Consider the following 27596-nt stretch of genomic DNA (forward strand, 5'->3'; position numbering starts at 1 on the left):
GACACAACCTCGAATATGTTGGTTGGGGGGGGCTTTGGTTTTTGGGGTTTTTTTGGGGGTTTTTTTTTGTTTGGTTGTGTTTTGGTTTTTTTTTGGCAGCAAAATCTGTTGGCTGTGGCTGCAGCCAGCAGTGCTGAGGTTTTTATCCAGGTGACAACGGGAGAGCCAGGAGGAAAAGCAGGAGCCAAAGCCCTGGTGTCCTTCCCCAGGGATGTGTTTACGAGGTGATAATTGCCAGGAGATACAGCACAACAGGAGAAAGTCCTTTTTGTAAGAATCCTTTGTAGATTTGGCCTTCAGCCAGCTGGAAAAAAAACCAGATTTTGACTCTGGAGATGATTTTGCAGAGCAGCCACTGTGCTTTTAACCTTGGATATTCCACAAAACCTCTCCAGGCATCTTTCCCACCAGCTATTTCAAGAAAATGTGTTTTGCTTTAGAAATAAACCCAAAGCAGCTGCATTCTGCTCTGTGCAGAACTCTCCCTTTATACTGAATTTCCTTTTTTCCTTTCCTCTTCCTCTGCTGGAGCAGGAATTTTGGCCAAGCCGCAGGTGCAGGTTGTGTTACAGCTCCTCTATCTCTGCTATCATTCAAACAGGAGATAAAATAAATCAGTGCAGGCTGCTGGCGAGTGCCAAGGTGTGAAATGAGTCCGGCTGGCACCTGCTCCGGGATTGCATCACCAGCGATAAGCAGCACATTTATCTGGAATTTGGGCCCGCCCGCTGTTTACAGCCTCATTTTCTGCCTCCTCCTTTCCTTGGTAATTCCTCTTCTTTGATAATTACTGGGGGTAATTAATGCCCAATAATGAGCTGGCAGGACTCAGATTCTTCATGCAGAAAAAGCCAATTTTGGATGTTCCATCTCATTTTTATACAGCTCAGTTGGTTCATAACTTTCTTGCTATTCAATGATTTAGTAAATGACATTTTGCACATCCATCAAATCTCCCTATCTTTGGGTAGTTCATAAATTTTGTTCCCTGATTCCCATGGGACAGATTTCATGTTTTTTTCTTTTTTTTTTTTACAGGTGCAGACTGGTTTTCTGTACAATAATAATTATTGTGCTAACTGCTTCTCGTTCTTCTGATTCTTTCTTATGGGAAATTACAGGCTGGTCATTCAGCAGAACACAAAATTCTTTTCTAATTTCCCTACCTGTGTGCAGCACCCAGCCAGGCACTAAGTGAGGGATTTTAGGGAAAGAAGGTCACAAAATAAAGAGATCCTAACAGGGAAGGGTGTGGATTTTTGGGAAGAGCTGTAGATTGGAAAATATTCCTCTCTTCCCCTCCCAGGGTTTCTCTCTCCCAGATAATTTCTCTTTGCTGCAACAGGAATTCTCCTTCTGCCCCATTTCTTTTGTAAAGCTTGTCTAAACTCGTGTTTAAAAGTGAAATAGCAGCATAAAATATTTCGGTTTTTGCTTTAAAATTGGGAAATCCTTCTATACAAGAAGTGGGACCTGCTGGTTCTTGCTGAAGTGACCATATTAAAGGCCTGGTTTCAAAAATAACTTAATTAACACTAAAATTAATGGCTGTAATTAGCTATTTTGCCTTGGAGATTGTCACCTGTCAAGACACATTTATCAGAATAGGTCAAGTGTTTTGTCTGTTAATAGGGGTAAAAAAAGCAGGGCTGCACTTCTTTCCTTTGTGACCCCATTCCTCTCAGTTTCTCTCAGTTTTTATAAAAAAATAAGATAGAGAACAGTTTTCTGGAAAAAAAACAATGTTTTATTCACAAATTATTCCTGTACAGCACAATTACCCGTGACAAGGTAAAACAGAATTAGGAATTCAGTTCTACCAGCACAAAAATCAGCAAACAACTCCTTCAGTGCAAATTAATGCCTTGGATTGTGTGGAGTTCCTGTCTTTGGATGGTTTTCCTCTCCAACTCCATCTCTGAACGAGGGGAAATCGTAGGAGTTATAAAAATAGATAGTATTTCAATTTCTAGGCTTTACAGTACAGTGGGAGGTAATTTCTCAGCCTCTAAAGTCCTTATTTCTTCATGGAATTCATGAAATCTCTTCACCCCAGCACGGGGGATCCATGCTTGGTATTGCACAGACAGGACTTGAAAGCAGCAGAGGCTGGGCCAGGTGGGGAAGGAGCTCTCCTTGCTCAGGAGTGTTCAGTAATACATGTTCTTGTCCCACCAACCTGCAGGAGAAGGGAGGGGATAATAATTTAAAAAAAAAAAAAATTGGTTATTTTTCCTCAAAAAGGAAAAGTGATTTTTGGAGAAATATTGTTCATTTTTCAGCAGTTGTCTGTGAGTGACAGCTGAGTGAAAGGGTAGGGAAAGAGAGATGAAATGAAAATATTTAATGAAAATTGAATTAGAACAATGCACTCACTTCCTGGGTATCTCCTGATGAGCAGCTTTCGGATTTCATCGTAGACCCAGATCAGGATGGCAAAAGGAACAGCCACAAACCAGTACTGGAACCTGGGGGTGGGGGCAAAACAAACATCTGAAAACACTTCTGGGGTCTCTGTCTGTGCTCCTCAATGTCACCAAAACAAACCTGCCCCCTTGGGCCTCTTTGCCTTTTCTTAATTCATCTCTCAAATTGATGATGTGCATGTAAAGCCTCCCAATCTTAAGTAGTTACTGGATTTATTAATTCCAGAAGGAAATTTTTCCTGGTGTTATCACAGCAATAAATCACCTGACTGATTAGAGTTAAATGCTGTCAGTGCTCATCAAAACATTGGAGATGCTGGAAGAAATATTTAAATGTTGGTTGTGCACGAGTGGGTTTTTGGATCTTCAGTGTGAAATCTAATAGGAAATCTAATAGATAATAGGATAATTATTATAATTATGGCAATAATGTGCTTTTAGGTCAAGAAATAATGATGAAAATAATGAATTTTTTAAAATGTTTGTCCTGCAGTGGTGCTGCTCCTGTTTAATACCCACGAGGAGGGCAGGGGAAGCTCGGTGGCACCAGGACTCACCTGAGTGGAGTGAAATTCAGGGCTGTAACATGTCCAAGGCCGTAGGTGAGAATCAGAGCAATCCCTATCTGCGAGAATATCCCCACCCAGATGACTTTGTTCCTGCAGGAAAAGCAGAGAGGAAGGGTCAAACCCCAGAGCTAAACCCCTGTGTGGCCCTGGGAACGTGCTGGGGGTGACTCAGGTGTTGCTGCAAGGAGGAAGCACACATAGGTGTAGGCTCTGTAGCTGCAGATAAAGGATGGAAAACGAATTGCTGTGCTATCAGAAAGGCAGCTCTGCTGCTGGCCTCTGGCCCAGCTGATATTTGGAATTCTCCTGGGCTGCAGGGTGGTTTGCAGAGGGCGGCCAGCACTGTCTGGGGGAGTTTGGCCAGCTGGTATCTCCCTTCTCAGAGCCTCAAGTTATCTCAGAGAAATCCAGACTTGCTATCTCTTGATAAGGAGTTCAGAAAGTAATCTGGGGGAGAAACTCCCATTTTTTTTCCTAGTAAACATTTTAATGAATGGAGAGTTGGTTTTAAGCTGGTGCATTTTCAGAATAACCAGCACAATGTCTTTAAAGAAAATCCCTATCCTGAAATAGAAAAGGGGCTGAGGGGAGGTGTAATAAAATATTTGCCTGAGATTTGTGATTGTTTAAGGCCAGACTTAATCTTTGTGCAAAGACTGAAAGTGAGAGGGCCAAATCACTGACCTCACCTGCTTCTGAACAGAGCAGGAGAATAACCTGAACTGCAGGTTTAGATTAGATAGGAAAAAATTCTTCCCTCTCAGGGAAATTCTTCCCAGGTGAGGCCCTGGCACAGGGTGCCCAGAGCAGCTGTGGCTGCCCCTGGATCCCTGGGAGTGCCCAAAGCCAGGCTGGAACAACCTGGGACAGTGGGAGGTGTCCATGGGATGGGAAAATGGGATGGGAAATTGGGATGGGAAATTGGGATGGGATAGTGGGATGGGATAATGGGATGGGATGGGATGAGACAATGGGATGGGATCAGTGGGATGGGGATGGGATAATGGGATGGGATATTAGAATGGGATGGGATGGGATGGGATGGGATGGGATGGGATGGGATGGGATGGGATGGGATGGGATGGGATGGGATGGGATGGGATGATGGGATGGGATGGTGGGATGGGATAATGGGATGAGATGGATAATAGGATGGGATGAGCTTTAAGGTCTCTTCCAACCCCAACCATTCTGGGATTGTGCGTCTGCCCAACTCACCTGAAGAGGCCCTGCCGGAAAATGGAATTCCTCCGAGTTTTCCTGATGATCAGATCAGCCACCTGCTGGATGGTGATGCTGACAAAGAAGGCTGTGTAGCCAGTCCACTGCAGGTACGTGCGCTGGTATTTGGTCTGCAGAGCCAAGGAAACACCAAAGTGTTTTTACATCAGAGCCTCCCATCTCTTTGCCACTGCAAACCTCGGTGGGAGGCTGGATTTCAGTTCCCAAGGTGTGAGTGCAGAGTTACTCCAGATTTAGGCACAGAATGAGCAGATTTGGAGCCAGTTTTATTCTGTGACTGAGTCACGAGGCTGCAGCACGAGCTGGGGGTGAGGGCTGTTTGTTTGGATTTATCAACCCTGCTGTGATTCTGCAGGATGAGGGAGGGGGAGCGAGGCTGCAGAGGACTTGGCAGAGGTGCTGATCACTGACAGGGCTGGGAGAGGATGGGGATGGCTCCTTCTGAGGGGTTTAAAGATCCAGAGCAGAGGGGAAGGTGCACCTGCAGAGGCTGTGAGTGAGAAGGCGGCGAATTGTCAAAGAATGAATGAAAGAGGAGAGGATGAATGAAAGAGCTGGGCAGCAGGAAACCCTAAAGATTCTCAGGAAACCCTAAAGATTCTCAGGAAACCCTAAAGATTCTCTCCTGTCCCTTTACTTTGGGGGAGTTTTTGAGTGAGGGACAAGGCAGGGGATGTTCAGGGCTGCTTTACCCATTGCTGCCCGTAGGAATCCTCGAAGTCGTTGATGGCATTGCTCTCCCAGTCCACTCTCACTCCCAGCAGCGTGGAGGGGAGGAACCCTTGCTCGGCATAGACGGTGAAATAGGTGACAAAGGCCCCCACAGACTGCATGATTCCTGCAGAAACAGGGGCAGGAATGAGGAAAAAACAAAGTTAAGAAGCACTGGATGTGCTGGATGTATGAAACATGCTAAAGGCAGCTTGAGAGTTCTTGGTGCTCCTCTGTCGATAAAACCTCATTTTATTTTATTAAATAATGACCAGCAGGAGGAGGCTGGTGGGTTTGCAGGGTTGAGTTTCATCTCCTGATTTATTATTTTTTTAAATGAATTAATTGAGTCTGCTGACACAGAGTTTGGGAGGCCACATACCAATCTGCAGGTAGGAGTACACAGCCAGCTGCTCGTTCACCAGCCGGTCCCTCCTCTTGTTCCGAGGTCTCCTGTTCATGATGTCACTCTCAGCTTTCTCATAAGCCAGTGCCACCGAGGGGATCTGCAAGGGAAACAAACCCTCAGGGGCTGGGGCAGCGTTGGCCTGGCTCTCAGAGGTTCAGCAGGAATTTGCACTTCCCAGGTGGTTCTGTGGGATGTTGGCAGGACTGGGGGAAAGGAGAGGGGGATCTGTGTGGATTCCTATTAATGTGTAAAGGGTTGGGGGAATCTGAAATTTGTGTGGATCTGGTGATCAATACAAAAGGGCAGAGAAGATTGACAATAATTTAACATTACTTTCTAATTAAAGGGTCTTTCAGGTCCCCTGGATGGAATGTCAGGTGTGACTGCAGGAATCCCTCTGACCTCTTGGTTAAATCACTGATAAAATTAAAACTGGGAATTGTTCACTGCTGATCTTAGTCTGGATCAGATGTCTTTGCTTTCTGTTCCCTCCACCCCTGAAGGTTGTTGTTGTTTTCTACTCTTCTTTCTCTCTACCTGGCTGCTTTTATTCCCTTTTGTCACTGCCTTCCTCAGCTGTAGGATAAAGCCACAAACCCCCTGTTCTGGGTGTGCTTTGTCCCCAGCCCTGTCCCTTGGCAGGAAATTCCAGCAGGAAATGCCTTTGGAGCTCCCAACTCACAATGTCAGTGCCCAGGTCGATGAAGAGGATGGTGATGGTGCCAATGGGCATTGGGATGCTGGCAATGATGTAGATGAGGAAGGGGCAGAGCTCAGCAATGTTCTTGGTCAGGGTGTAGGCAATGGTTTTCTTCAGGTTGTCAAAGATCAGGCGGCCTGGGGGAAGAGGAAATACTTGTCAGAGGGAATTTAATCTGTGTTTTCCAGGAAAAAAATAAATTCAAATTGAACTAAATGAAGTGAAAGCATTTACTGCTTGTTTCTATTTTCCTCATGTGTTTCCTCAAGCATTTTGTAATTTGGTTTTGTTGGGTTTTTTTAAGCTACCCTCCCTTAGAGCCCTCTGAAAACTCAAGTATAATAAAACATTTCTTTCAATGAGGCAGTTTGCTGGGAAAATGTCCTGTTCCCCAAAATGCTGGAAACCACAAGCTCTTTACAGTGCAAGAAGGGTGGGATGAGGGTTCCTGTCATAGGGGGAGCACAGTGAAAGTGATGTGGGGAAAAAAAATAATAGAGGGAAAAGGTGGAGAAAATAATTTTTGTCTTTGTGAGGCTTCAAACTGCAGTGGAACAAGTCAGGAAGTGTTTTTACCTGAAGCTGGATCAAACAGAGACAGCAAATCTTTATTATTTGTGTGAGAGAGAGATGATTTCCTTATTCTCTGATTGTCATGAGTAAAAATGGAATTCATTCCCACCTTTCCCAAATATCAAATCCAAAAATCCAAGAGGAAAGAGAGGAGGGAAGGATCAGGAGGCCCTGCCAGCAGCTTCCAGCTCAAAAAGAGGGAAACAACATTATCTTTACCTTCCTCCACTCCTGTGACAATGGAAGCAAAGTTATCATCCAGCAGGACCATATCAGCTGCATTTTTGGCTGCGTCAGAACCAGCAATCCCCATGGCAATCCCAATATCTGCTTTTTTTAGGGCAGGGGAGTCATTGACTCCATCTCCAGTCACGGCAACCACTGCTCCCTGGAACACAGAAAAACATCCAGATGTGGGTTTGGGAGGAGAGGGGGAACCTGCCATCAGCAACTTTTGCATTTCCAGCAGATAAATGCTGACAGGAAGGTCTGAACCCTCCCTGCACCCACGTCAAGCACAGCCAGGGATCAGGAGGGTGGTGGGCAGGGCTGGGAGAGCAAGCAGAGTTTGGTGTGGTTCCCTTTAGAGTGGAGATGTGGAAAATTCAGAGATGTGATTCATTTCATCCTGAAGAGTGGGCATCTCAGTTAGATGCATCTCAAATGCAATTAATCTGGTAGTTGGATATAAAGAGGATTTAAGATTTGGAGGATGGATTTTCTGCTCTGTGTGCACAGTTCAACCCTGTCTGAGCAGAGCCAGGTTCACCTCTGACATCTGGGGAGGTTTGATTAACACAAAATGTCCTGTCTTTTTTTAATGAAGTGCTGCACAAACAGCCAGGCTTCATCTGAATCATGAATTATGTAACTGTTGAGTTAGAGCCATCCTCATCCTATCCCAACAGCTTCTGGCTGTGCTAGAATTTCTCTACTAATCCAAAAGATGGGAAACTCTGATTATCCAACTCAGCTTCTTTGTTATCTTCCTGAACCATCTCCTGCAGCTCCAGGCTCTGCTCTGGCTGCTGCAGAAGTTTCTGGCTTGGTTCAAGGCAGGGTGTTCAGAGTGGGGACAAAGCCTGGCAAAGTGATTAATAAAATGCTGAATTTCCTGTCCCTGGGGGATTGAGCTCAGTGTCACTACCTATAAATAATGCCATGTACAGAAGGGCTTATAAGCTCTAAGTGCTAAACATAGCTGAGACTGGCTGGGGGAGGGTGTTCCTTTCATCCCTGAAGAGCCAAATCTGCAGGAGTGTGGGAGTCTGAGCAGTGCAGAACACGTTTACCCACCGTGTGCCTGACAGAGACCATTCAAAAAATAAAAACCACACGGAATTGAAAAGTTTTATCTCTATTTTTTACTCTCTGGAGAGCCCTCTGGTTAAACCCAACGAGCTGATAATGCTGATTGGGAAGCTTAGTGCTGGCAAAGTGACTACAAAGATAAAATATTATCATGTGCCACATCTTCTTCTCTACAAAGTCCAGGCACAGCACTAGTGTGGCTTTAATTCACAAAATCTACTTGGAAGATGTCATTTTTGAGTGGAGAGCCTTTTGATGGCAGTTTTCATCTTTTACAGAGCTCTGTAAATGTCTTTTTTTTTTTTTTTCCCTGCTGTGCTGGCTGCACTCCAGGCTGCTTTACTTAATATTGCTCATGGATGGGACAAACTCTCTTTAAATCCTGCTGCCTGATTTACAACCCTGGGAAGTAACACAGAGAAGGCTTGGTGGCACATAAATCATGCTCTGGCATTCTGTGGGGTTCATACCTCAGAATCCTAAATAGGCTAGGCTGGAAAAGAGCTGTGAGTTCACCTGCTCACCCAGCACTAACCAATTCCACTCCCAAGCATTCCTGTGGGCAGGAGGACGTGAGATAAGAGGAGAGGATGTGGCAGCACCATTGCTTTTATCGGAGTTTAAAGAATTCCCAAGGGAATTCTCCTTCCCAACCAGGGCACAGGAGGCTTTTTTTGCTTCTCAGAGTGACAGGGACAATCCATGCCCTGGCCACAGCTCCAGAGCCAGGCAAAGCTCATTTTGTCCCCAGGAGCTGTCTGCAGCAGGAATTTGAGCGGCTTGGCTCCAGTCCAGGCAGCGTTTGTGGCAATCTGTTAGATAATGTTCTGGCACGGGGGCAGGAGTATAAACAGGGCTTAGGGAGGCCTGGGAATTGGCTTGCAGCCTCTCAGCCCTGGGCTGGTGTGTGTGTGTGACCTTTGGCACCCTGCTCACCTGCCTCTGGCAGCCCTCCACGATGATCAGCTTCTGCTGGGGCGACGTGCGCGCAAAGACGATCTCGGCGTGCTCGCGCAGGATCTCGTCCAGCTGCTCCGCGCTCATCTCCTTCAGCTCCATCCCGTTCACCACGGCTGCCGTGGCCTCCCTGCCTCAGAAACAGGGGGGTTTGGGTTAAAAGGGTGAAAATTGGTAGGGTGGGATGGGGGGAATGCAGAAAATTGAGTTAATTGCAGAGCTGTTCATTGTTAATCAGCAGGAGTTGGATGAAAGGTTGAAATCCAGAGTGGATTGCTGTCCTGGACACAGACGGGTCTCATTGAAGCTTCAGAAAATGCATTTTAAAGAGGCCTCTGACTGGGAGGGGCAGGAGAAGACATCACTTCTGCAAAGAGTTTTATCCTTCCCTCGTGTTGTTATTTTTTCCATATTTAAGGGGTGAAGGAGGAATTTGGGCTGATGAGCTCCACGCTCATCTCCTTCAGCTCCATCCCGTTCACCACGGCTGCCGTGGCCTCCCTGCCACAGCAACAGGGGGATTTCAGTTAAAAGGGTAAAAATTGGTGGGGTGGAAGTGAAGCTGGATGGGGGGAATGCATCAAATTGAATTAATTGCAGAGGTGTTTGTTGTTAATCAGCAGGATGTGGATGAAAGGTTGAAATCCAGAGTGGATCGCAGTCCTGGATACAGAGGGGTCTCATTGAAGCTTCAGAAAATCCATTTTAAAGAGGCCTCTCACTGGGAGGGGCAGGGGAAGACATCACTTCTGCAAAGAGTTTTTATCCTTCCCTTGTGTTGTTATTTTTTCCATATTTAAGGGGTGAAGGAAGAATTTGGGCCGATGAGCTCCACGCTCATCTCCTTCAGCTCCATCCCGTTCACCACGGCTGCCGTGGCCTCCCTGCCACAGAAACAGGGGGTTTTGGGTTAAAAGGGTAAAAATTGGTGAGGTAGGAGTAAAACTGGATGGGGGGAATGCAGCAAATTGAATTAATTGCAGAGGTGTTTGTTGTTAATCAGCAGGAGTTGGACAAAACGTTGAAATCCAGAGTGGATCGCAGTTCTGGATACAGAGGGGTCTCATTGAAGCTTCAGAAAATCCATTTTAAAGAGGCCTCTAACTGGGAGGGGCAGGGGAAGACATCACTTGTGCAAAGAGTTTTTATCCTTCCCTTGTGATGTTATTTTTTCTACATTTAAGGGGTGAAGAAGGAATTTGGGCTGATGGTCCAAACTGGGCCGTGTGATGCTGAATTTTGCTTTGTGTGTGTGCGTGTGTTTTGTCAAACAGGCAGCGACAGCAGCTTCCACATGATCTGCAAAGGATAATTTGCCAGATTTTCTTCACGGGCAGCAAAGATGAAAGCCAGTGAGTGGACACATTTAGGTGGGAATGACTCAAGAGCGGGAATGTGCCGTGAAAAAAGCAGAAAGCAGCAGGGATGGAGCAGGGAAATGAAGCCCAGGTGCTGGCCTGGCTCTCACCTCCTGTTGACCTGCTCCACAGGGATGTTGAGGCGCTTGGCAATGTCCTCCACGGTCTCACTGGTGGCTGAAATGATGCCCACGCTCTTGGCAATGGCCTTGGCCGTGATGGGATGGTCACCAGTGACCATAATGACCTGAGCAAGGCACAAGTGAGTGATAAATGGGTGAAGCATGGAGTGAGAGAAGGGGAAATATCCACTGCAGTTTGGATCAGAGCACACAACAAAGGGAGATGAGGGGTAGTGATTGTCCAGCTCTGTATCAACATCTGGGCTCTGCCTCTCCTTTGTCAGGGCTCTGAAGGAAGAACTCGTCACAGGCAGACAGATTAAAATAATGCAGAATAAAGGAGCCTTTATGTAAGGATCTATATTAGGTATGTTCAGTGGGGAGGGTTTGTTAGAATATTGCATCTTAAAATGGATCCTTGTGACTGAGGTGTCCTGACAGATAAGGCACAGCGTTTTCTTGCTTTCCTTGAAGAAAGATCTGTCTTCAGGTTATGGAAAATTTCGTCAGGGTTGGGGTTTGGGATCCATCTTGTTCGAGATCTGTGATCCCAAATATGATTTTCCTAGATTTCGATAGATTTCCCCTCTGCTTAGGACTGGAAGATCACTTGTGGGTCACCAGGGAGTGAAATTAAGGGAATTACTGCTTCAGATTCTGCTTGAATAATTTTGAGATTACTGATTTCTTTGTATGAATGTTCAAAGCAGAGACCTGATGCCTTCTCTAGAATTGTTTCTATCACCTTTCTGTTTACAAGCAAGTTATTCCAGCTGGTGTGGTTTCTGTATTCTAGAAATGGATCTGATGAGAGAGTATCTGAGCTTTTGCAAATTTGGATTTCCAGGTTTGAGGGTTTTATGCAGTTCCTATAGTCTGATTCCCAATTAAATTAAAATATTTTGCCTCCAAGGACTCTCTAAATTGAAATTATAGAATAGTCTTAACCAAAGTTGAGATTTTTGGTAGCTGCTGCAAGAAAGATAATCCATGACAATATGGTGGAAGATCTTAAATTTTAAATACTTTAAATAATACCTAATATGATTATAATGAGTCTTTCTGAAGAGTCTTTCTGTGTTTTTCTCTGTAAAATCCTTACCTTGATGCCGGCACTGCGGCACTTGGAGACAGCGTCGGGCACCGTGGAGCGAGGGGGGTCAATCATGGACAGGAGCCCCACAAAGCACAGGTTGGAGGTCGGGAAGTTCATGGAATCTGTGTCAAACTGGAAGGTCTCTGGAAACTCGTTCTCAGGCAGGTACAAGTGGCAGAAACCTGAGGAGATGTTTAGGTTGGTGTGATGGCAGGAAAATGTCGGGGGAAGAGGAGAGCTTGATAAAACATCAGGGTTTGCTCTTCCCCATGGAGCTCTAGCATTTAACATTTTTCCACGCTGGATGTGCCAAGACTTTAAACCCCATTTCACAAGTTTTATAGCTGGATTTTGCCCCATTTTCATTTTTTCCCCATTTCCCAGGCAGTCCCTGCATCTGCACTCACCCAGCACTCTCTCCCCCATGCCCCCCAGCTCCATGTAGGCTGTCTGGAAAGCTTCTGCCTTCTCACTGTCCAGAGGCTCCTCCTTGCCGTTGATCATGATGGTGCTGCACCTCTCCAAAATCCTCTCTGGGGCTCCTTTCATCACCAGCAGGAAGCGTTTGTCGTGGGGGTCGTCGGTCTCGTGGATGGAGAGCTGTGCCACAAAGAGCAAAGGGGTTGGGAGAGCTCAGATTGTCTCCATCTGCTTCTAGTTTTCCATGGGATTCATGCTCTTTTCCATGGAGAAATCATAATTCCCATCAAAATGGAATGAACTGTATTTATTATAACTTGAATTTACTCTGTTGTTGATTTACCCCATTAAGGCTTCCAGGCCACCCATTGTTGCATCAGGCTCAGTGACAGAAACAATCTGGTACAGTTAAAAAAAAAAAAATTAAACATACCTGGAATTTGTTGGTGGAGTTGAAAGGGATTTCAGCCACTTTCTTGTTCTGTGCTCTGATGTTCATCACATCTCCCAGAATGACCTCAGAGAATTTCAGCAGAGCTGTTTCAGAGGCATCTCCAACCACGACCCTCTGTGGGCACAAAGGAAGAAAACATTTTCCTTTTGCATTTCCACAATTCCATGGCATGCTGCACACCTCAGCAACATTTTTATGTTCAAATTATCCTGGAAAATTATAAAAATAGAATTTGGGGATGTCTGCTTTGCTCTTGGGGTTAGAACTGAGCACAGCAAAGAGCATTTGCTGCTGTAAAGCAGATTTGGGGTCACACTCAGGTCAGTACAGGTGAGCTGAAGCACAAACCCAAATTAATTTGAGGATGACATTGATGAGTAAGCAGCAGATTTGTTCTGGTAGTTCAGTCAGTAGAATTTACTACTTCAAGCTGTCATGTGGAAAGACATTTAATTAAGACATGTTTACCTTTGCTATAATAAATTAACAGGGCAGTAATTACTATTCCTGCTACTTGTGTTGCCTTTTTCCTGGCAGCACAGTTGGGTTTGGACAATACTGTTAGGATCAGGGATTCTTGGGGCTGTCCTGTGCAGGAATTGGGATTGTGGATCTCTTCCCATTCAGGATAATCTGCATTTCTGTGCTCTTGGCTGTGTGAGTTTTTCCTCCTGTGTTAAATTTTGTGTGAATGTACAGCAATAAAACCACGGTCAGTAGGAACTTAGAGGGCTGGCACAGGAAATGGAGATTGTTAAAGCCAAACAGAGGAAATTGCTCTTCCAGAGGAAGGGAACTAAGCTGATGTGAAGTCAGCAGTACCTTCATGATGGGGAGATTCTCCTGTCCTGGTCGGAATTCCGCCCGGTTGCAGAGAGTGACGATTTTTGATAACGCTGCCCACGAGGGGGAACTTTGATCAAAGGACTGGGCTGAGAGAAGCAAAACACACATTGCATCCTTTAGCACTTGCATGAAACAAGTAAAAGCTTAAGAGTGAAAAAACAGAATTGACTTATTTGCAGGAAAAAAAATATTCTTTTGACAGGTTTTTTTATGGAAAAAAATAAATTATATAAGTTTTCCCTCTAGAAGTGCTGGCAAAGGAGTTTGGATGATGTTTCTCTGCTCAATTCCCTACTAAATGTACTCTTGGCAAAAGGCTCTGGAGTAGAAGCTCCTCCAGGTTTACTTCTTGTGAGGAATTCAGATATTAATTCTTTTATTCCACATGGCTAAGGAGGGATTTCCATGTGCAGAAGGAAGATGGGTCTGATTTAGCCATCAAAAGTGAACATTGATCCGAGGGTCTGCCCCTTCCCACACCCCCATTTTCCCATTTACTTGTCTGATCTTCACTGGTGTCGGCTGAGTAGATCTGGTTGTCAAACCAGAGGTGTGCAACAGTCATCCTGTTCTGGGTGAGGGTTCCTGTCTTGTCAGAGCAGATGATGGAGGTGGAGCCGAGCGTCTCCACAGCCTCCAGGTTCTTCACCAAGCAGTTCTTCTTGGCCATGCGCTTGGCCGTGAGGGACAGGCTCACCTGCAGGAGGGAAGGGGTCCAGCTGTCACCAAGGTGTGACTACACTGAGGTCTAACGAGATTATATTCCCCTGGGAGATCTTTTCTGGGGTCTGGTGTTTGCTTGGTTGGGGTTTTTTAAGAGAATATTTTAAATTTGTTGTGGTTTTTTAAAATTTAGAATCTGAGGTTTGGCCATAACTAGCACAGCTAGATTTGCTGCTGATAGGAACCTGCTGCCTGCTGATAGATGGGATGTCTTATTTCTAACAGAAAATATTTCTATTATTTTAATAACTCTAAAATTTCTTAGAAATTAATTCTAAGATGCCTTATTTCTAAACAAGAGGCTGTTTGAGATGGAAGAACCTTCAAAGGGCAGAGAGCTCCATGCATCCCTTCATGGTTTGCCAGCAGTGCTCAGCAGGTGTGCTGCTCCTCAGGCAGGGATTTCAGTGCTGGACATGTGGAATTAAGTGGAGTTTTCATGTGATTTAAGGGTGCAATGTCCCCACTTCCAAGTGGGAATGGGTGGTGGGGAAATGAATCACGTCATTGGACTCAACAGCCATCGAGCAGTGAACTTAAACCCAAATTGGGTTTGAGATGAATGACTCAGTTACACCGGAACTGCCAAATTTCAGTGTTGGACAGGGATTTCAGGGATTGAATTTGTAGAAGGGATTTAAGTGCTGGACATGAGGAATTAAGTGGAGTTTTCATGTGATTTCAGAGTGCAGTGTCCCCACTTCCAAGTGGGAATGGGTGGTGGGGAAATGAATTACATCATTGCACTCAACAGCCATTGAGCAGTGAACTTAAACCCAAACTGGGTTTGAGATGAATGACTCAGTTGCACCAGAATTCCCAAATGAAGGGTTTATCCTTGGAATGAGAACCCCCACCCCTGTCCAAGCCCAGCCCAGCCCAAGCAGAGAATCCCAGCCCAGGCTCACCGTCACCGTGGCCAGCAGCCCCTCGGGCACGTTCGCCACGATGATGCCGATGAGGAAGATGATGGAGTCCAGGATCTTGTAGCGCATGGAGACGGAGATGATGAAGAAGAGGACGCCGATGGAGATGGCCACTCCTGCCACCAGGTACACGAAGTGCTCGATCTCGATGGCGATGGGCGTCTTCTCGTTGCCCACGCCCGAGGCCAGGGAGGCGATGCGGCCAATGATGGTGCGGTCCCCGGTGTTGATGACAATGCCGGTGGCAGTGCCTGCAGGGACACAAACTGTCACCTCCAGGGCACACAAACACTCAGAGGTTGCTGCAGCCTGACATTCCAACAGGTAACGATGGAAAAACTGCCAGGAAACCGCAGTGGGTTCAAATCCAGATCAGTTCATTCATTGGTGCAGCCATAACCACGCTGTGCATTGGAAATGCTGTGTGATCATGCTTTTATTTGCTCAGGTCAAAATTCCTATGAGCAATTAAACCTCTCTGAAGTTCCTCAAAGCAGAATTGTTTCAATGAGTTAGCAGGACCAAGCAAAATGCATTTTTGGGGGCCCTTCTCTCTGTACTAGAAACGTTCAGTTCCCCTGAAATTGCTGAGCTGAGGTCAAAGGCTAACTAGGAAAAAAGATAAAAGAAGGTAAAGGTGTGCACACAGATGATAAATGTGACTGGAGCCAGCAGAGAAACAGATATAGAGGATAAAATGGGATTTCCATGCCCAGTTTCAGGATCAGCTCACCTTCCACGCAGGTGGTGGAGTAGAAGGCAATGTTCCTGGTCTCCAGGGGGTTCTCGTGGGTGAAGTCACAGGAGCGGGACTGTGGCTCTGACTCCCCTGTGAGTGAAGAATTGTCCACCTTTAATGGAAGGGAGACGTGCCCAGATTAAAGTCAGCAGTACACAGTGGTGTCCAGCCAGGAGGTGAGGTGCAATCTTTCATAACCAGTGACATCAACATCTCTCAGTGCCTGTACCCTGAGCTGCTGCTGTCCCTGACAGAACCCCTGGGAATTCACTTCAGCAATGCTGTGTGTCTGTCAGTGGGATTTTCAGCAGCAGCCTGAGAAAACCCCACAGTTCTGAGGATCTCCAGTGGAAACTCTCAAATTTGTACTGGTGCATCTGCTCTGTCCTGGCAGAGAGCAGAGCCAGAACATGGCATGGATTTTTGGGAGGGAGGTGTCAGTCCCAGTCCCAGAGGAGCTCAGCCTCACATTCAGGCTTCTACTCTCTGACTTCATTAATTATGTCCAATCAAAGCTCTAATAACCCATATTGGCTATATAGAAAATCTTTCTATGCAATAAAACCTCTCCAAACTCTGTTTTCCCTCTTTCCTTTTCTCTCCCAAGCCCTGCTTACCTTGCAGCCCTGAGTGAAGATGAGGCGAATGTCTGCAGGGATCCTGTCCCCACCCTTGATCTCCACAATGTCCCCAACCACCAGCTGGTCTGCTGGCAGCTCCTTCTTCTCGGCATCCCTCAGGACAAGAGCTTGCTGGAATACAGAAATGGAACCAAAATTAGCTTTGTGCCACTCTCTAGGCTGAAATCCTCCCCTCTGTTCTGGGAATGATCCAGATCAGGGTGCTGGAGAGGCAATGGGAGCATATTTGACATCCAGCTGGGCTACTCAGGCTGGAATTTGGGGGATGTGAGAAGGGAAATGGCCTTGCAGATGGGGAAATGCCTTCCAAGGATGTGCTCCCATGACACCAGGTCTGTGGGTAAAAGCAGAGAGCTGCAAACCCTGAAACCCAGCACACGTCACCCTTTTCCAGGTTTGAGCTGGGCACTGAGATCTCCAACCCAGTGCTGGCTGGAAAACAAGGATCCACAATCCACAGCTCCCCGTGTGCTTTTCAGCAGTGGTTTGTGATTCAGGACATTCATCTGGGTCATTTGAAAGAGATAAATTCCAACTGGGCTTGTTGGGTTTCCCTCCTGCATTATTGGGAGGAATTTTTGGCTCAGTTGAAGGGCACTGGTGGTTCTCACCTGTGGGATCATCTTGCTGAAGCTGGCCATGATGTTTGTGCTTTTGGCTTCTTGATAATAAGCAAAGATACCAGTGAGGATGACAACCAGAGCCAGGACTACTCCGAGGTAGAGCTGATCAATAAAAATATAATCTGGTTAATTTAAGACAAGTGCTCAGCAATTCCTCTGTTAGATTAAATCAGTTCTGTGTTGTTTTAAGATGAAATGTTGGCCAGGTTTAAAGACAGAAGTTCAGAAAAGAACTTTTGGGTGTTGGCCTGCAAATGACCAATTAAAGCTTTTTTGGTGTAGGTATAGAAAAAGATTTTTAATAGTGATTTTCCCATCTAAAATTCTTCTCTAAACTGGCACAATACCAAAGAAATTAGAGTGTAAAAAACAAATACAATAGAAATAAAAGAGTGTAACTCCAAAGGGAATTAGTCAGAGGCTCTTTAATCAGAGTCTAAAGCCTTGAGACTCCTTTACTGCTCTCAGAGTACTCAAGAATTATGATTGTGCCCAGTGGTTATAAAACCTTTGCCCAGGCACTCTTTAAGCCCGAGGTGTTTGAGTTTTTATCAGAAGTGCTTAGCAGCAGGAGAGTCCCGTGAGAAGGAGAGGCCTCCTTGTAGTTACTGAGTAACCGTGTAGTATTTCCATCACCCGAGCGCGCTGTGGTCACCCGCGCACTCACATTGTCAAAGGCTGAATCCACCCCCTGTGCCAGCTGGATGCCAAAGGAGATCCAGGAGAAGGCAGCCCCGATCCACAGGAGGATGGAGAAGCCCCCGATCATCTGCTTGAGGAACTTGACGATTTCGGGGGTGGCTTTGGGGGGAGTGAGCGCGTTGGGGCCGTCCCGAGCCAGGATCTCCGCGGCTCTGGCGCTCGAGAGACCCTGCAGGAGGAGGTGACAGGTCCGCAGTGAAATCACAGAAAAAAAATTACAGAAATCACAGAAACCAGGCTTTCACCCCACTCAGAACCAAGGGCAGGTGCTGCTGTGCCTTTAAAGGTTGTTTGTGTCACAGACCAGCTGCAATCTGATTTCCAAACTCCTGATTTCAGAGTGGCTGCTGTTCTTGTCTGCTATGGAGAAACAGCTGTTTCTTTACTGCAGCACTGAATTTGGGGCCACATCATTCAGGAGTTTCCATTCTGCTGGTTATCAATCAGATATACCTGCACTAAAAGTTTGGAAAGACAAAAAATCCCTGATATTATTTTGCTGCTGTTTCTGCATTTCCACAAAGTGTTTGTAGCTCAGGGAATTCAGAAATGAAAATCTGTCTCTGCTCTGGCCATGCCCAGGGCTTTGATATTCAAATATCAAAGGGACTCAGGTGTAGTTTCTCAGATCTAGATTTTCCTTCAAAATCAGCTCAGTCCATGCAGCCTTTGGCTATAAATTGTGGAGAATGAATTGTGCTGAAATCAAAAGATCACAAAACAGCTTTAGAGAAAAAGAGGTCCTGGTGCAAAAGCCTGAGGTCCCAGTTTTGATTTCAAAGGCTGGAGAGAAACTCCACTTTCAGTCCAGGTCAGTGCTCGCTGCCTTGCTGGTTTGGGCTTTACTGGAGCATCAATGCAGGCACCCACAAATAATTATCTACTAATGAAATTCCTGCTCTGGGAGCCCTGGGGAGGCCAGAGGTGCCTGGAGGCAGCTCCTTAAGGAAGCCCTGTGCACTTACTTTGTCAATGCTGGTACCATACTTCTTCTCCAGCTCTGAGGTGCTGAGCCTGTGGTCATCCTGCATTCCAAGAGACAGAAAATCACAGTGAGCACAGCAGCAGACTGCTGACATTTTATCTCCAAACTGCCTGGGTCTGGGAGCATGGATGGAGCTGCTTGCATGACACCCCACTTTCATTAATTAGACAAATCTGCACATTGATAAGCAATATATCTTCCAGTGGAAGATGATATTTTTTTCCTTTTGATTTGCAGAGTGCTTTTGTAAGTAGCTCCCTCCTCCAGCAAATCTGTCACAAGAACAGGGTGGTGTGTTCATGTTTTTGCTGTTTGCCATGAGGGGCTGTGCTGCTTTTGGATAAATCATTTCCCTCTGCTGCAGGGCTCAGAGTGTGTGTGACAACCTCTGCCCTTGATTGCCAGGGTAGGGAATGTGAATTATCCTCCTCAGTCTGATGGAAAGAGGCAACAGGTTCTGAGCACAGTTAAAAAGGGTGTGGGAGAGGGAAATCTCAAAGCTCTTCTCCTTGGCCTGCAGTGACACCTCTGTGGTATCGTTGGCCTAATTATATCTTGTGCTGAACAGGGATTTAGAAGCCAAGAATTTGAGAGATCTCCCAATTGTTTTCTCAGAGTGATTCATGGGTACTTGGGTGAGTCAATTCTGCTGTCTGTGCTTTGGTTTCTCTTTAGAAACACGGGAGTGGAGTTACATCCCCCGGTGGCAAAGACAGCACTGAGAAATATTTACCTGCTGCTGGGCAGATCTTGGCAACGTGGTGGGAGAATGGATGAGAGAATCATGGAATCAAGAGCTTGTTTTGGTGTTCTTTCAGCTCTGAAATGCCATCCAGTAAATAGCCTCTCCTCTGAGCTGCTCTCACAGCCATCCCAAAAAGAGGTCAGCATAATTACCCCTGTGTTCAGATTGGGAAACTGGAATGTGGAGAGGAAGCAACATTTCCAAGAGCAGCCAGCAGGTCAGTGGAGAGCCAGGAGGAAAACACAGATTTCTTGAAGGCCAGAGAGTTGGTTTGGGGAGGAAACCCTTGTGTTTAAAGCTGAGAAATAATCTCAGCCCTGGAATCTCTGGAGCACAATGCTGTGGTTCTGCCTCTCCCTCTGATTCCTGGCTGGTCAGGAAATACTGATGGCACTGATTCCATCTGGGAATGGTTCCTTTTTGGGCAGATAATGTTCTGTACCATTGGTGGCTTAATCATCCCAGAATCATCCTCTCACTTTAGGTATTAATCTTGCACAGCATTTTTCTGGCACACTCCAGGAGTGTGAGGAAGCAAATCCTTCCCTGTGCCAGGATTTTCAGTGCTGGACATCCCCTGGATTTCATGGGATGTGTGATGGAAGCTCAGCAACACTCACCAGGTCCAGTTCTTTCTTCAGATCATCTGCCTTCTTTTTCTTCTTGTTGCCTTTTGAGTCTTTGTGCTTCTCCTCTTCATCTTCAATCTCTGTTTTATGCAGATCTTTTGTCCCATAGACCTCAACCGAGTAAACATCAGACTTTTTCTGTAAAACACCACAAAAAAAAGTCCAATTTTGCTGATCAAGTTACAAATTTCTGCTGTCCCTTTTTCCTGGCTACTTAAGGTGTTTTTTCCTGTCTTATGCAGAGATCCATCCAGTTTGTGTTACTGTGATTGTGGTCAGGACTTCATCAGGTGCAAATTACAGAGATTCCTTTAGGGATGTGCAACACTTCCAGCACTTTATGATCTAAAACAAGTGTAGGAAAATACTGCCCACGACCTCAGCAGTGAAAATCATTAACTTATTTATCAGCTCCAAGAAGAGATCAGCAGAAAAGCAAAATATTAGTGGAAGAAAAGGGGAGGGGAAAATTATCCATTGAGACCTAGCTTGTTCCTGGAGCTTCTCAGATCCATAACCCCAAGATTTAAATTTTAATTTACGATTAACACCTCCAAACACGTATTTGCACTGAATCAAAGCGAGGCATGGGGGCAAACACCAGCCTGAAAGCCAAGGAGGAGCTGCTGTGTTCCTGCTCCCACAGAGCTCAGAGCTGGCAGGGCTCAGCCCCCAGTTCAGTTTTTGCACTGGGACATGGGGCACAGGGAGCTGTTGACGCAGGGAGGCTGCTGCACCTCAGGGAATGTTTTGTTTTCAGTCCTATCTTGAGACTTGTGCTGTTTCCAAAGCCTGGCTAGCTCTGCAGTGAGCAAACTTCCCTCCCGTGCTGCTGATTTAGCACAGCTCCCAATTAGCCAGGAAAGCACGTGCCAGAGCCGTGGGGTGACCCCATTCCAGAGATTTCCTGGTGGATTAAACCCCAGAGGATCAGCAGAGCTCCCCTGGACGTTCCCTGGTGGGACAGAGCACAAAGGGGCTCTGCCAGTGCTTCCTGTGGGATCTCGTGATTAAAGGAAGAGCTCTCCAGAACATGAAGAAAGCTCAAATAATGGTAACAACAAGCAAAACCAATAATAATTGTTTGGGGTTTTTAAAACAAAAAATAGATAATAATAGATATCTTATTATTTAACACTGATCTGAACTCAAAACTGGCAGCTGTCCTGTAACTAAAGGAGTATTTGGATCTTGTCTCATGATGAAGGGGAAAGCAAAGAGACTCTAAAGACTGAAATCCTATTTCTAACCACTTGATTTTGCTTGGTGGTGCACACCCCAGAGACAGGGCATGCCTGTTATAAGTTCTGATTGTTTTTCTGCCATGCTGAAGATTAATAATCTGTTATATCTATTGGGATTTTTTCTCTTCACCTTCCTCCTCCTCCTCTCTTTAACTCCCACTCCCAAAAAATCTGTTCAGCTTTTCAAATCCTTATAGAGCACAGAAACCAGGAGAGAAAGGCAACAGGTCTCTGCTGGGAGAACTTAGCAGATGGAAGAGAAAAATTAAAAAATATGATGAAGTTAGTAAATCTATTGCTCACTTGTAAGCATGTCCTATGCTAACCTTTAACCTTCAGAGTTTCAGAAAATCTCAAATTTTGGCTCAGATTTTTGGCTTAGCCAATCCAAGAATTTTTCCCAATCCAAACTGTTCATGCCCAAGAGTGTCTGGTATTAATTCAACTTTCCACTTAGCCTGTACTATTAGTGTAGATTCACAAAATAAAACTTAAGAAGAAACACAAGGGGCAGTTCCTTGGGCATTGTACCCACCTTGAGCATCTTGGTGAATTTATTCCTTTCCTGATGGAGAGAAGCAACCAAGCCAAAAACCTCTGGATCAGAAAGCCCAAATGTCTGGATGAAAAGCCCAAGGCCAGCTGGGAGTGTGGTGGCTCAGAGCAGTGCTGGAGTGCAGAGGCTCCCCGAGGTGCTGGGTCCCTCTCCCGTGGCCAGGTGTTAACTGCAGTGCTGCTCCCACCTCGGCATCCTTCAGGCAGCACCAGCTCCCTGTCCCAAGCCTGTGGAGAAAGAGCTCTGCTCGCTGCTGCTTTATAAATCAGCATCTTGTGCTGCCACTCCACCCCTCCCCTTCCAGGTCCAGCCCATCTTCTGTTTCACCTGGAGTAGGTGGAAAAATACCACACTAATGGGCATGTGGGTTTCAGGTCAGATAGGTTCTAATTATTCCTTTGTAGTGTTTGCTCACAAGTAGGGAACAGGTGTATTATTCATCTTGCTGGAAGCGAGGAGTTTCCTCCTGAGACTTTCCAGCTGCAGGCTCCCCTCGGGATCCCAGCTCTCCTGGGCTCTGCACATTCTGTCTGTGATGTTCTCTCTGCCTCAGGTCCCTCAATGGAATCCCTGCCTCACCTGGCTGCTGGCAGGGGTTTAGTGGAGTGGTTCTCTTTGGAGCTTCAGAGCTTGGACTTCACTCTTAATCCTTGCCTTGTATTTCGTGTGTTTTCCACTTGCATGCTGAGCTGGGAGAAGTGAACTTCCTGAACTTCCTGGTGCTTTTCCAGCAGGGCTTTTACCTGAACAGCTCTTGGTTTGCCTTGCACCAATTACCAGCTTCCAGGTAGGAGTGATAATGAGATTTGTGACACTTTTGGCACCTGGCTGGTCTCATCACTGAGGGGTAAAGCTGCTTCTTCACCTCTGGCACTGAACTGATGAAGAGCTGAGTGAAACACAGGGAATGGTTTTCTGTAGTGTAACATTATTTGGGGAAAGGCTTGTCTGCCATCCATCTGACCCTGCTGATCAACAGCATTTGCTCTTTAATATCTTTAATCTTTTCTATTGTACAAAATCTTTAATACTATGCAATCCACAAACTTGAAATCCACTGGAGATATTGTGTGGTGCCACCAGTAAATGACTCAAACTGTGGTCAGAGAGATGACGTGCTAATGGAGATAATCAATGCCGACTTTATCAAACCATAAAGCTGTTAGCAGAGGGAAAACCCATAGGACATCATCTATTACCTCATCAGGAGCGGGAATAATTAATATTCAAATCAAACTGACAGAAATGTGAGTGCCAGCCCTGCTGCTCCCCCTTCACGGTTTCTTTCCACGGCATTCCTTAACCCCGGAGCGTTGCGCAAGGTCAGGAGTGGGTCTGGAAAGGTTTCGTGTTCAGTTTCTGCTTGATGTACTCAGAGCTGGGTTTTGTCCTGGAATATCAACCTTTCCCCGTGTCTGTGAGTGCTGGAGGTTTCCCAGTGTGAGCCAGAGCAGGGATGTATTGGTTGAATCCCAGCACTGAGATCCTCCCCTCTGTTCTGGGAATGATCCAGATCAGGGTGCTGGAGAGGCAATGGGAGCATGTTTGACATCCAGCTGGGCTGCTCAGGCTGGAATTTGGGGGATGTGAGATGGGAAATTACCTTGGAGATGGGGAAATGCCTTCCAGGGATGTGCTCCCGTGACACCAGGTCTGTGAGCTGCAAACCCTGAAACCCAGCACACATCACCCTTTTCCAGGTTTGAACTGGGCACTGAGATTTCTAACCCAGTGCTGGCTGGGAAACAAGGATCCACAATCCACAGCTCCCCGTGTGCTTTCCAGCAATGGTTTGTGATTCAGGATGTTCATCTGGGTCATTCGGGCACTTTTTGCATTTGCTTTCCACAAACCTCGATGACTTTTGCCTGGGGACGAATGTTAGAAATGCAAATGAGAGAAGTGTTTGGCAACAGAGCACGGGGTAACCCTGCCCCGCACGGGACATTTACCCTGACACATCTGCCTGCTGCAGGATGTGCTCTGTGGCCAAGAACTCAGCTGGGAAAATCTCTGTGGACAGTTCTGTGGCTCAGGATTTACAGAGAATTTGCTGCTGGCAAAGCATCTGTGTGGAGCTGCCAAGTTCAAAGGGCAAATTTGATGTGAAAATTCTGTGGCCAAAATTCCATTAAGTCTGTCAACTGAAGGGCTTTTTATTCAGTGAGTTACAACAGGGTGAGGAGCACTGTAAAAAAGAGAAATCTCTTGTTTTTCATGAGTGACTGGAGAGCTGGAATCCTCCTTGTTAGCTGGGGTCACGGCAAAATTTGTGTTTTGTCACTTTTGTGCTGAAAATGTCCCAGGAACAGAACCCAGACGTGAACCCAGGCTGAATTTCTGAGCAAGGGCTGCTCCACAACCAAATCCTGCCCCGTGCCCTGGCTTGGCAAGACGTGGCATGTCCTGAGAGGAACATACCTGAGGGCTGGGATTGTCACGTGTGCTCCTGGTGTGGCACAACAGCCACAGCTGGGCCCTGCTGAGGGGGAGAATAAACTGTGCTGACTTCTGAAGATCAGCCCAGAAAAATAATGTGGCCCTTCTGGATTATTGTATCTCACATTTATTCATTGGAATTAAGATCTATTTGGGTCCTATGTGAAAAAAGACAGCCAGGAGAGTGTTTGGATGTTATTTAGGCCACATTTCTTAACTCATAGGGGCTGATCCCAGTGCTCAGATTGTCAAATTCCTTCAGGTTTCAGAAGTGTGGATGTTTGTGAAGCATTTTGGGGTAAGGAGAATGCACTGCCTCTGCCTGATGGGCTTTGCTGGGTTGTTTACGTGTCTTGGATGAAGCAGGACTTGCATGAGCGGTGGAAGGACCTGAAGATGCAGAGAAAACCGTAAATCGATGGCAAATATTGCGAAAGTTTGCTTAAATTTGCTCGAATTTGTGTAAATCTGCTTTTGGCAGGGTGGTGCGCGCTGGCTGCACTTCCCGGGCTGGCCAGGAGAGGGCGCACGGCTCTCTGCGCTCCGCGATTCCCACGCTCATTCCCAAAAAATTCCCCAAAAAATTCCCAAAAAAGTCCCCAAAAAATCCCAAAAAATTCCCCAAAAATTCCCCAAGTTCCCCAGAAACGAGCGCGGCTCATCCCTGCCACTTCCCTGCAGTGCTGCCCCAGCACGGGAGGGATGCAGAGGAGCCAGAGGAGGCTCCAGGATGATGAGAAAATGAGGATTTTTTTTCAGCCTTTCTGGAGAAGAGACCAGAGGTGACATCGCTGTGACATTCCTGTGCATGAAGTGAGCCCGCAGGAGAATTTCTGCGATGGTCTGGAGTGACAGGACACGGGGGAGTGGCTTCAAACTGCAAGAGAGGAGGTTTGGATGGGATATTGGGAAGAAATTCTTCCCTGTGAGGGTGACACAGGGTGCCCAGAGTAGCTGTGGCTGCCCCTGGAAATGTCCAAGGCCAGGCTGGACAGGGCTGGGAGCAGCTGGGACAGTGGGAGGTGTCCCTGCATGGCAGGGTGGCATTGGATGGGATTTAAGGTTCCTCCCAACCCAAAGCATCCTAGGGTTTTGTTTGGGGTTTGTTTGTTCATTCCCTCCCTCAAGGCCAAGGGTAAAACCGACCCTGAGCTCTCCAGAGTCAGACAAATGGAAGACAAGGATTTATCCTGGGTGCATCCATCCCCCAGGAGAGAAGTTCTGAGGGTTCCTTGATTTTCTGCTCAGTGCAGAGCAGAACCCCCCTTCCCTCTAAGTGCTAAATCTCACCTGCTTTTCTCCTTAATTTAACCCAAAGATGTTAAACCGTAGTTCAGAGGCCACAAGTAACGATCCAAGCACCTGTAAAAACCTCCCAGGAGCCAAATTAAGACAAAGCTTAAGTGGTATTTGGACAGTGGTAATTTAGGCATTGGCTGTAAACCACTCCTTGTCTGAGCATTCACCTCCCAAGAGGGGGAATTGCACATTCAGCTTTGCTGCTGCTCATGGAGCTCATGAAAACCTCAATTTCTGTGCTTTTCTCCCTCCTAATTTCTGCATTCTTGTTGATCAGAGATGAGTAGGGAATGCTGAGGAGCAGAGGGATTCACTCCCAGCGTTCATTGGAAGTGCTGGGCTCTGTTATCACCTCACTAGAGATCTCCTGGTGGCTCGGTGTCCCTGCAGACCTGGCACAGCCACCACAGCTTTGGGTCATTCCAGGGCAAGGTTTGGATTTTCCAATAAGGATTTGGCCTCAGCCTTTTAAGCTGAGCTGGGCTCTGAACACCCACAAAGTGCTGGCACAGTTGGAATTCAGCATTTCATCTCTATGTATTTCCACATTTCCTTGATTTCTTCCTGTCACCTGAAGAAGAGCTGGTGAATCCTGGGAGGAGTGACTGGTTCTGAATCTCAAGCCCTTGTCTGATAAAGTTTTTTGGGTTTTACAGCAATATTGGTCACTTTTTGATGTGGAAAGCCATGGCTGTCTTTAGTTTATAGATCAGAGTGTGCTGAGCTTGCTGCTGCCCAAAGAGAGCTCAAAAATCAGAATTTGCACAGTTCTTGTTAGAGGGAATATCACTGAGAATCAATTTTCTGTCAATGGTTTCTGTCTGTGAGGAAGAAAAACAAATCACAAGGAAGTCACAGCATCCAGGACTTAATATTTTATCTTCCTGCTTCCTCATGCTCCTAAATATGAACCATTACTGGATTCATATCGGATTAAAAGCAGTAAAGAGAATTGATTTTCCTCCTTGTAACTCCCTGGGGCTCTCAGGAACAGCCAGAACTGGAAATTGGTGCAAAAACCACAAAACTTCTTTCTTTAAACGTGGTGGCATTCCCAACATTTCATGATTTATAGGAAATTGTAAATTCCAGTCTTTCAAACAGCTGCTGTGTTGATGGCTTGATCATTAAAAAAAATATATAAAATTTCTTTTTAAAATATATCTGTGCAGGATAAGGAATTCCAGAACACACCCAGGTTCATTCCTGACAGAAATCACAGCCTGGAGAGTGGCAGAGGCAGGAATTCTTTGGAATGCAGTCAGGAAAATGGGATGGTGAAAAGAAAGATGGGACTTTGGATTTCTGTGCAGCTCAATCTGGACACACAGGAAGATAAAATGGATTTTTTTTTATCAGGGGTGTGTTGACCCCAAAGCACCTCTGTAAATGCAGAGGCCAGGAATGTGTGATGTGTCCTGAGCCATCCCAGCATCACAGAATCCTGGGATTTTTGGGGTTAAAAGGATCTTAAAGCTGATCCCACTGCACCCCTGCCATGTGCAGGGACACCTCCCCTGTCCCAGGCTGCCCCAAGAAAAGCTGTAAATGCTCAGCAAATGTTCCATGGAAGGGCCACATCCATTCTTCACCAAAAATCACTTTGAGTGGGCAAGAATTGCATCCTAATTTCATGTGGAACCAGACTGAGGGTTATTTGGCAAAGATTGGGTTAGAAAATCTGAATTCTGTGACCTTTTTTTGGGATGGAAAGCAGCTCAGTGCAGCAATGTGACTGCACAAACAATTGGCAAAGCAATTGAACCAAACTGAGCATTTTTTGGCAAAAATTTGGTTGGGAAATCTCAGTTCTGTGGCTTTTTGGGGTGTTTTTTGGGATGGAAAGCAGGTCAGTGCAGCAAATTGGCAAACAATTGAACCAGACTGGGCATTATTTGGGAAAGATTTGGTTAGAAAATCTCAGTTCTGTGGTTTTTTAGAGTGTTTTTGGAACGGAAAGCAGCTCAGTGCAGCAATGTGACTGCACAAATAATTGGCAAAGCAATTGGCAAAGTGACTGAACCAGACTGGGCATTATTTGGCAAAGATGTAGTTAAAAAAATCTCAGTTTTGTGGGTTTTTGGGGGTGTTTTTGGGATGTAAAACAGATCAGTGCAACAAATTGGCAAAATAATTGAACCAGATTGGGCA

The 27596-nt window shown here is 46.1% G+C and overlaps 1 protein-coding gene across 1 annotated transcript; it reads right to left on the minus strand.

Annotated features, from left to right (window-relative positions):
• Positions 1-1777: 1777 nt before the first annotated feature.
• Positions 1778-21700, minus strand: ATP12A (ATPase H+/K+ transporting non-gastric alpha2 subunit). The gene is made up of 23 exons (XM_033081716.1): positions 21687-21700; positions 19899-20045; positions 18514-18573; positions 17514-17717; positions 16835-16948; positions 16200-16334; positions 15577-15694; positions 14826-15094; positions 13693-13891; positions 13171-13280; positions 12328-12462; positions 11882-12074; positions 11481-11656; positions 10367-10503; positions 8878-9028; positions 6850-7018; positions 6040-6194; positions 5331-5454; positions 4930-5075; positions 4214-4347; positions 2984-3085; positions 2377-2468; positions 1778-2179 (listed from the first exon to the last, which is right to left on the minus strand). The coding sequence occupies exons 1-23, from the start codon at positions 21693-21695 to the stop codon at positions 2151-2153; spliced, it is 3108 nt and encodes a 1035-aa protein (XP_032937607.1). The 5' UTR covers positions 21696-21700; the 3' UTR covers positions 1778-2150.
• Positions 21701-27596: the final 5896 nt, after the last annotated feature.

The sequence above is a fragment of the Catharus ustulatus genome, chromosome 28, assembly GCF_009819885.2.
Source record: "Catharus ustulatus isolate bCatUst1 chromosome 28, bCatUst1.pri.v2, whole genome shotgun sequence".
Lineage (NCBI taxonomy): Eukaryota > Metazoa > Chordata > Aves > Passeriformes > Turdidae > Catharus > Catharus ustulatus.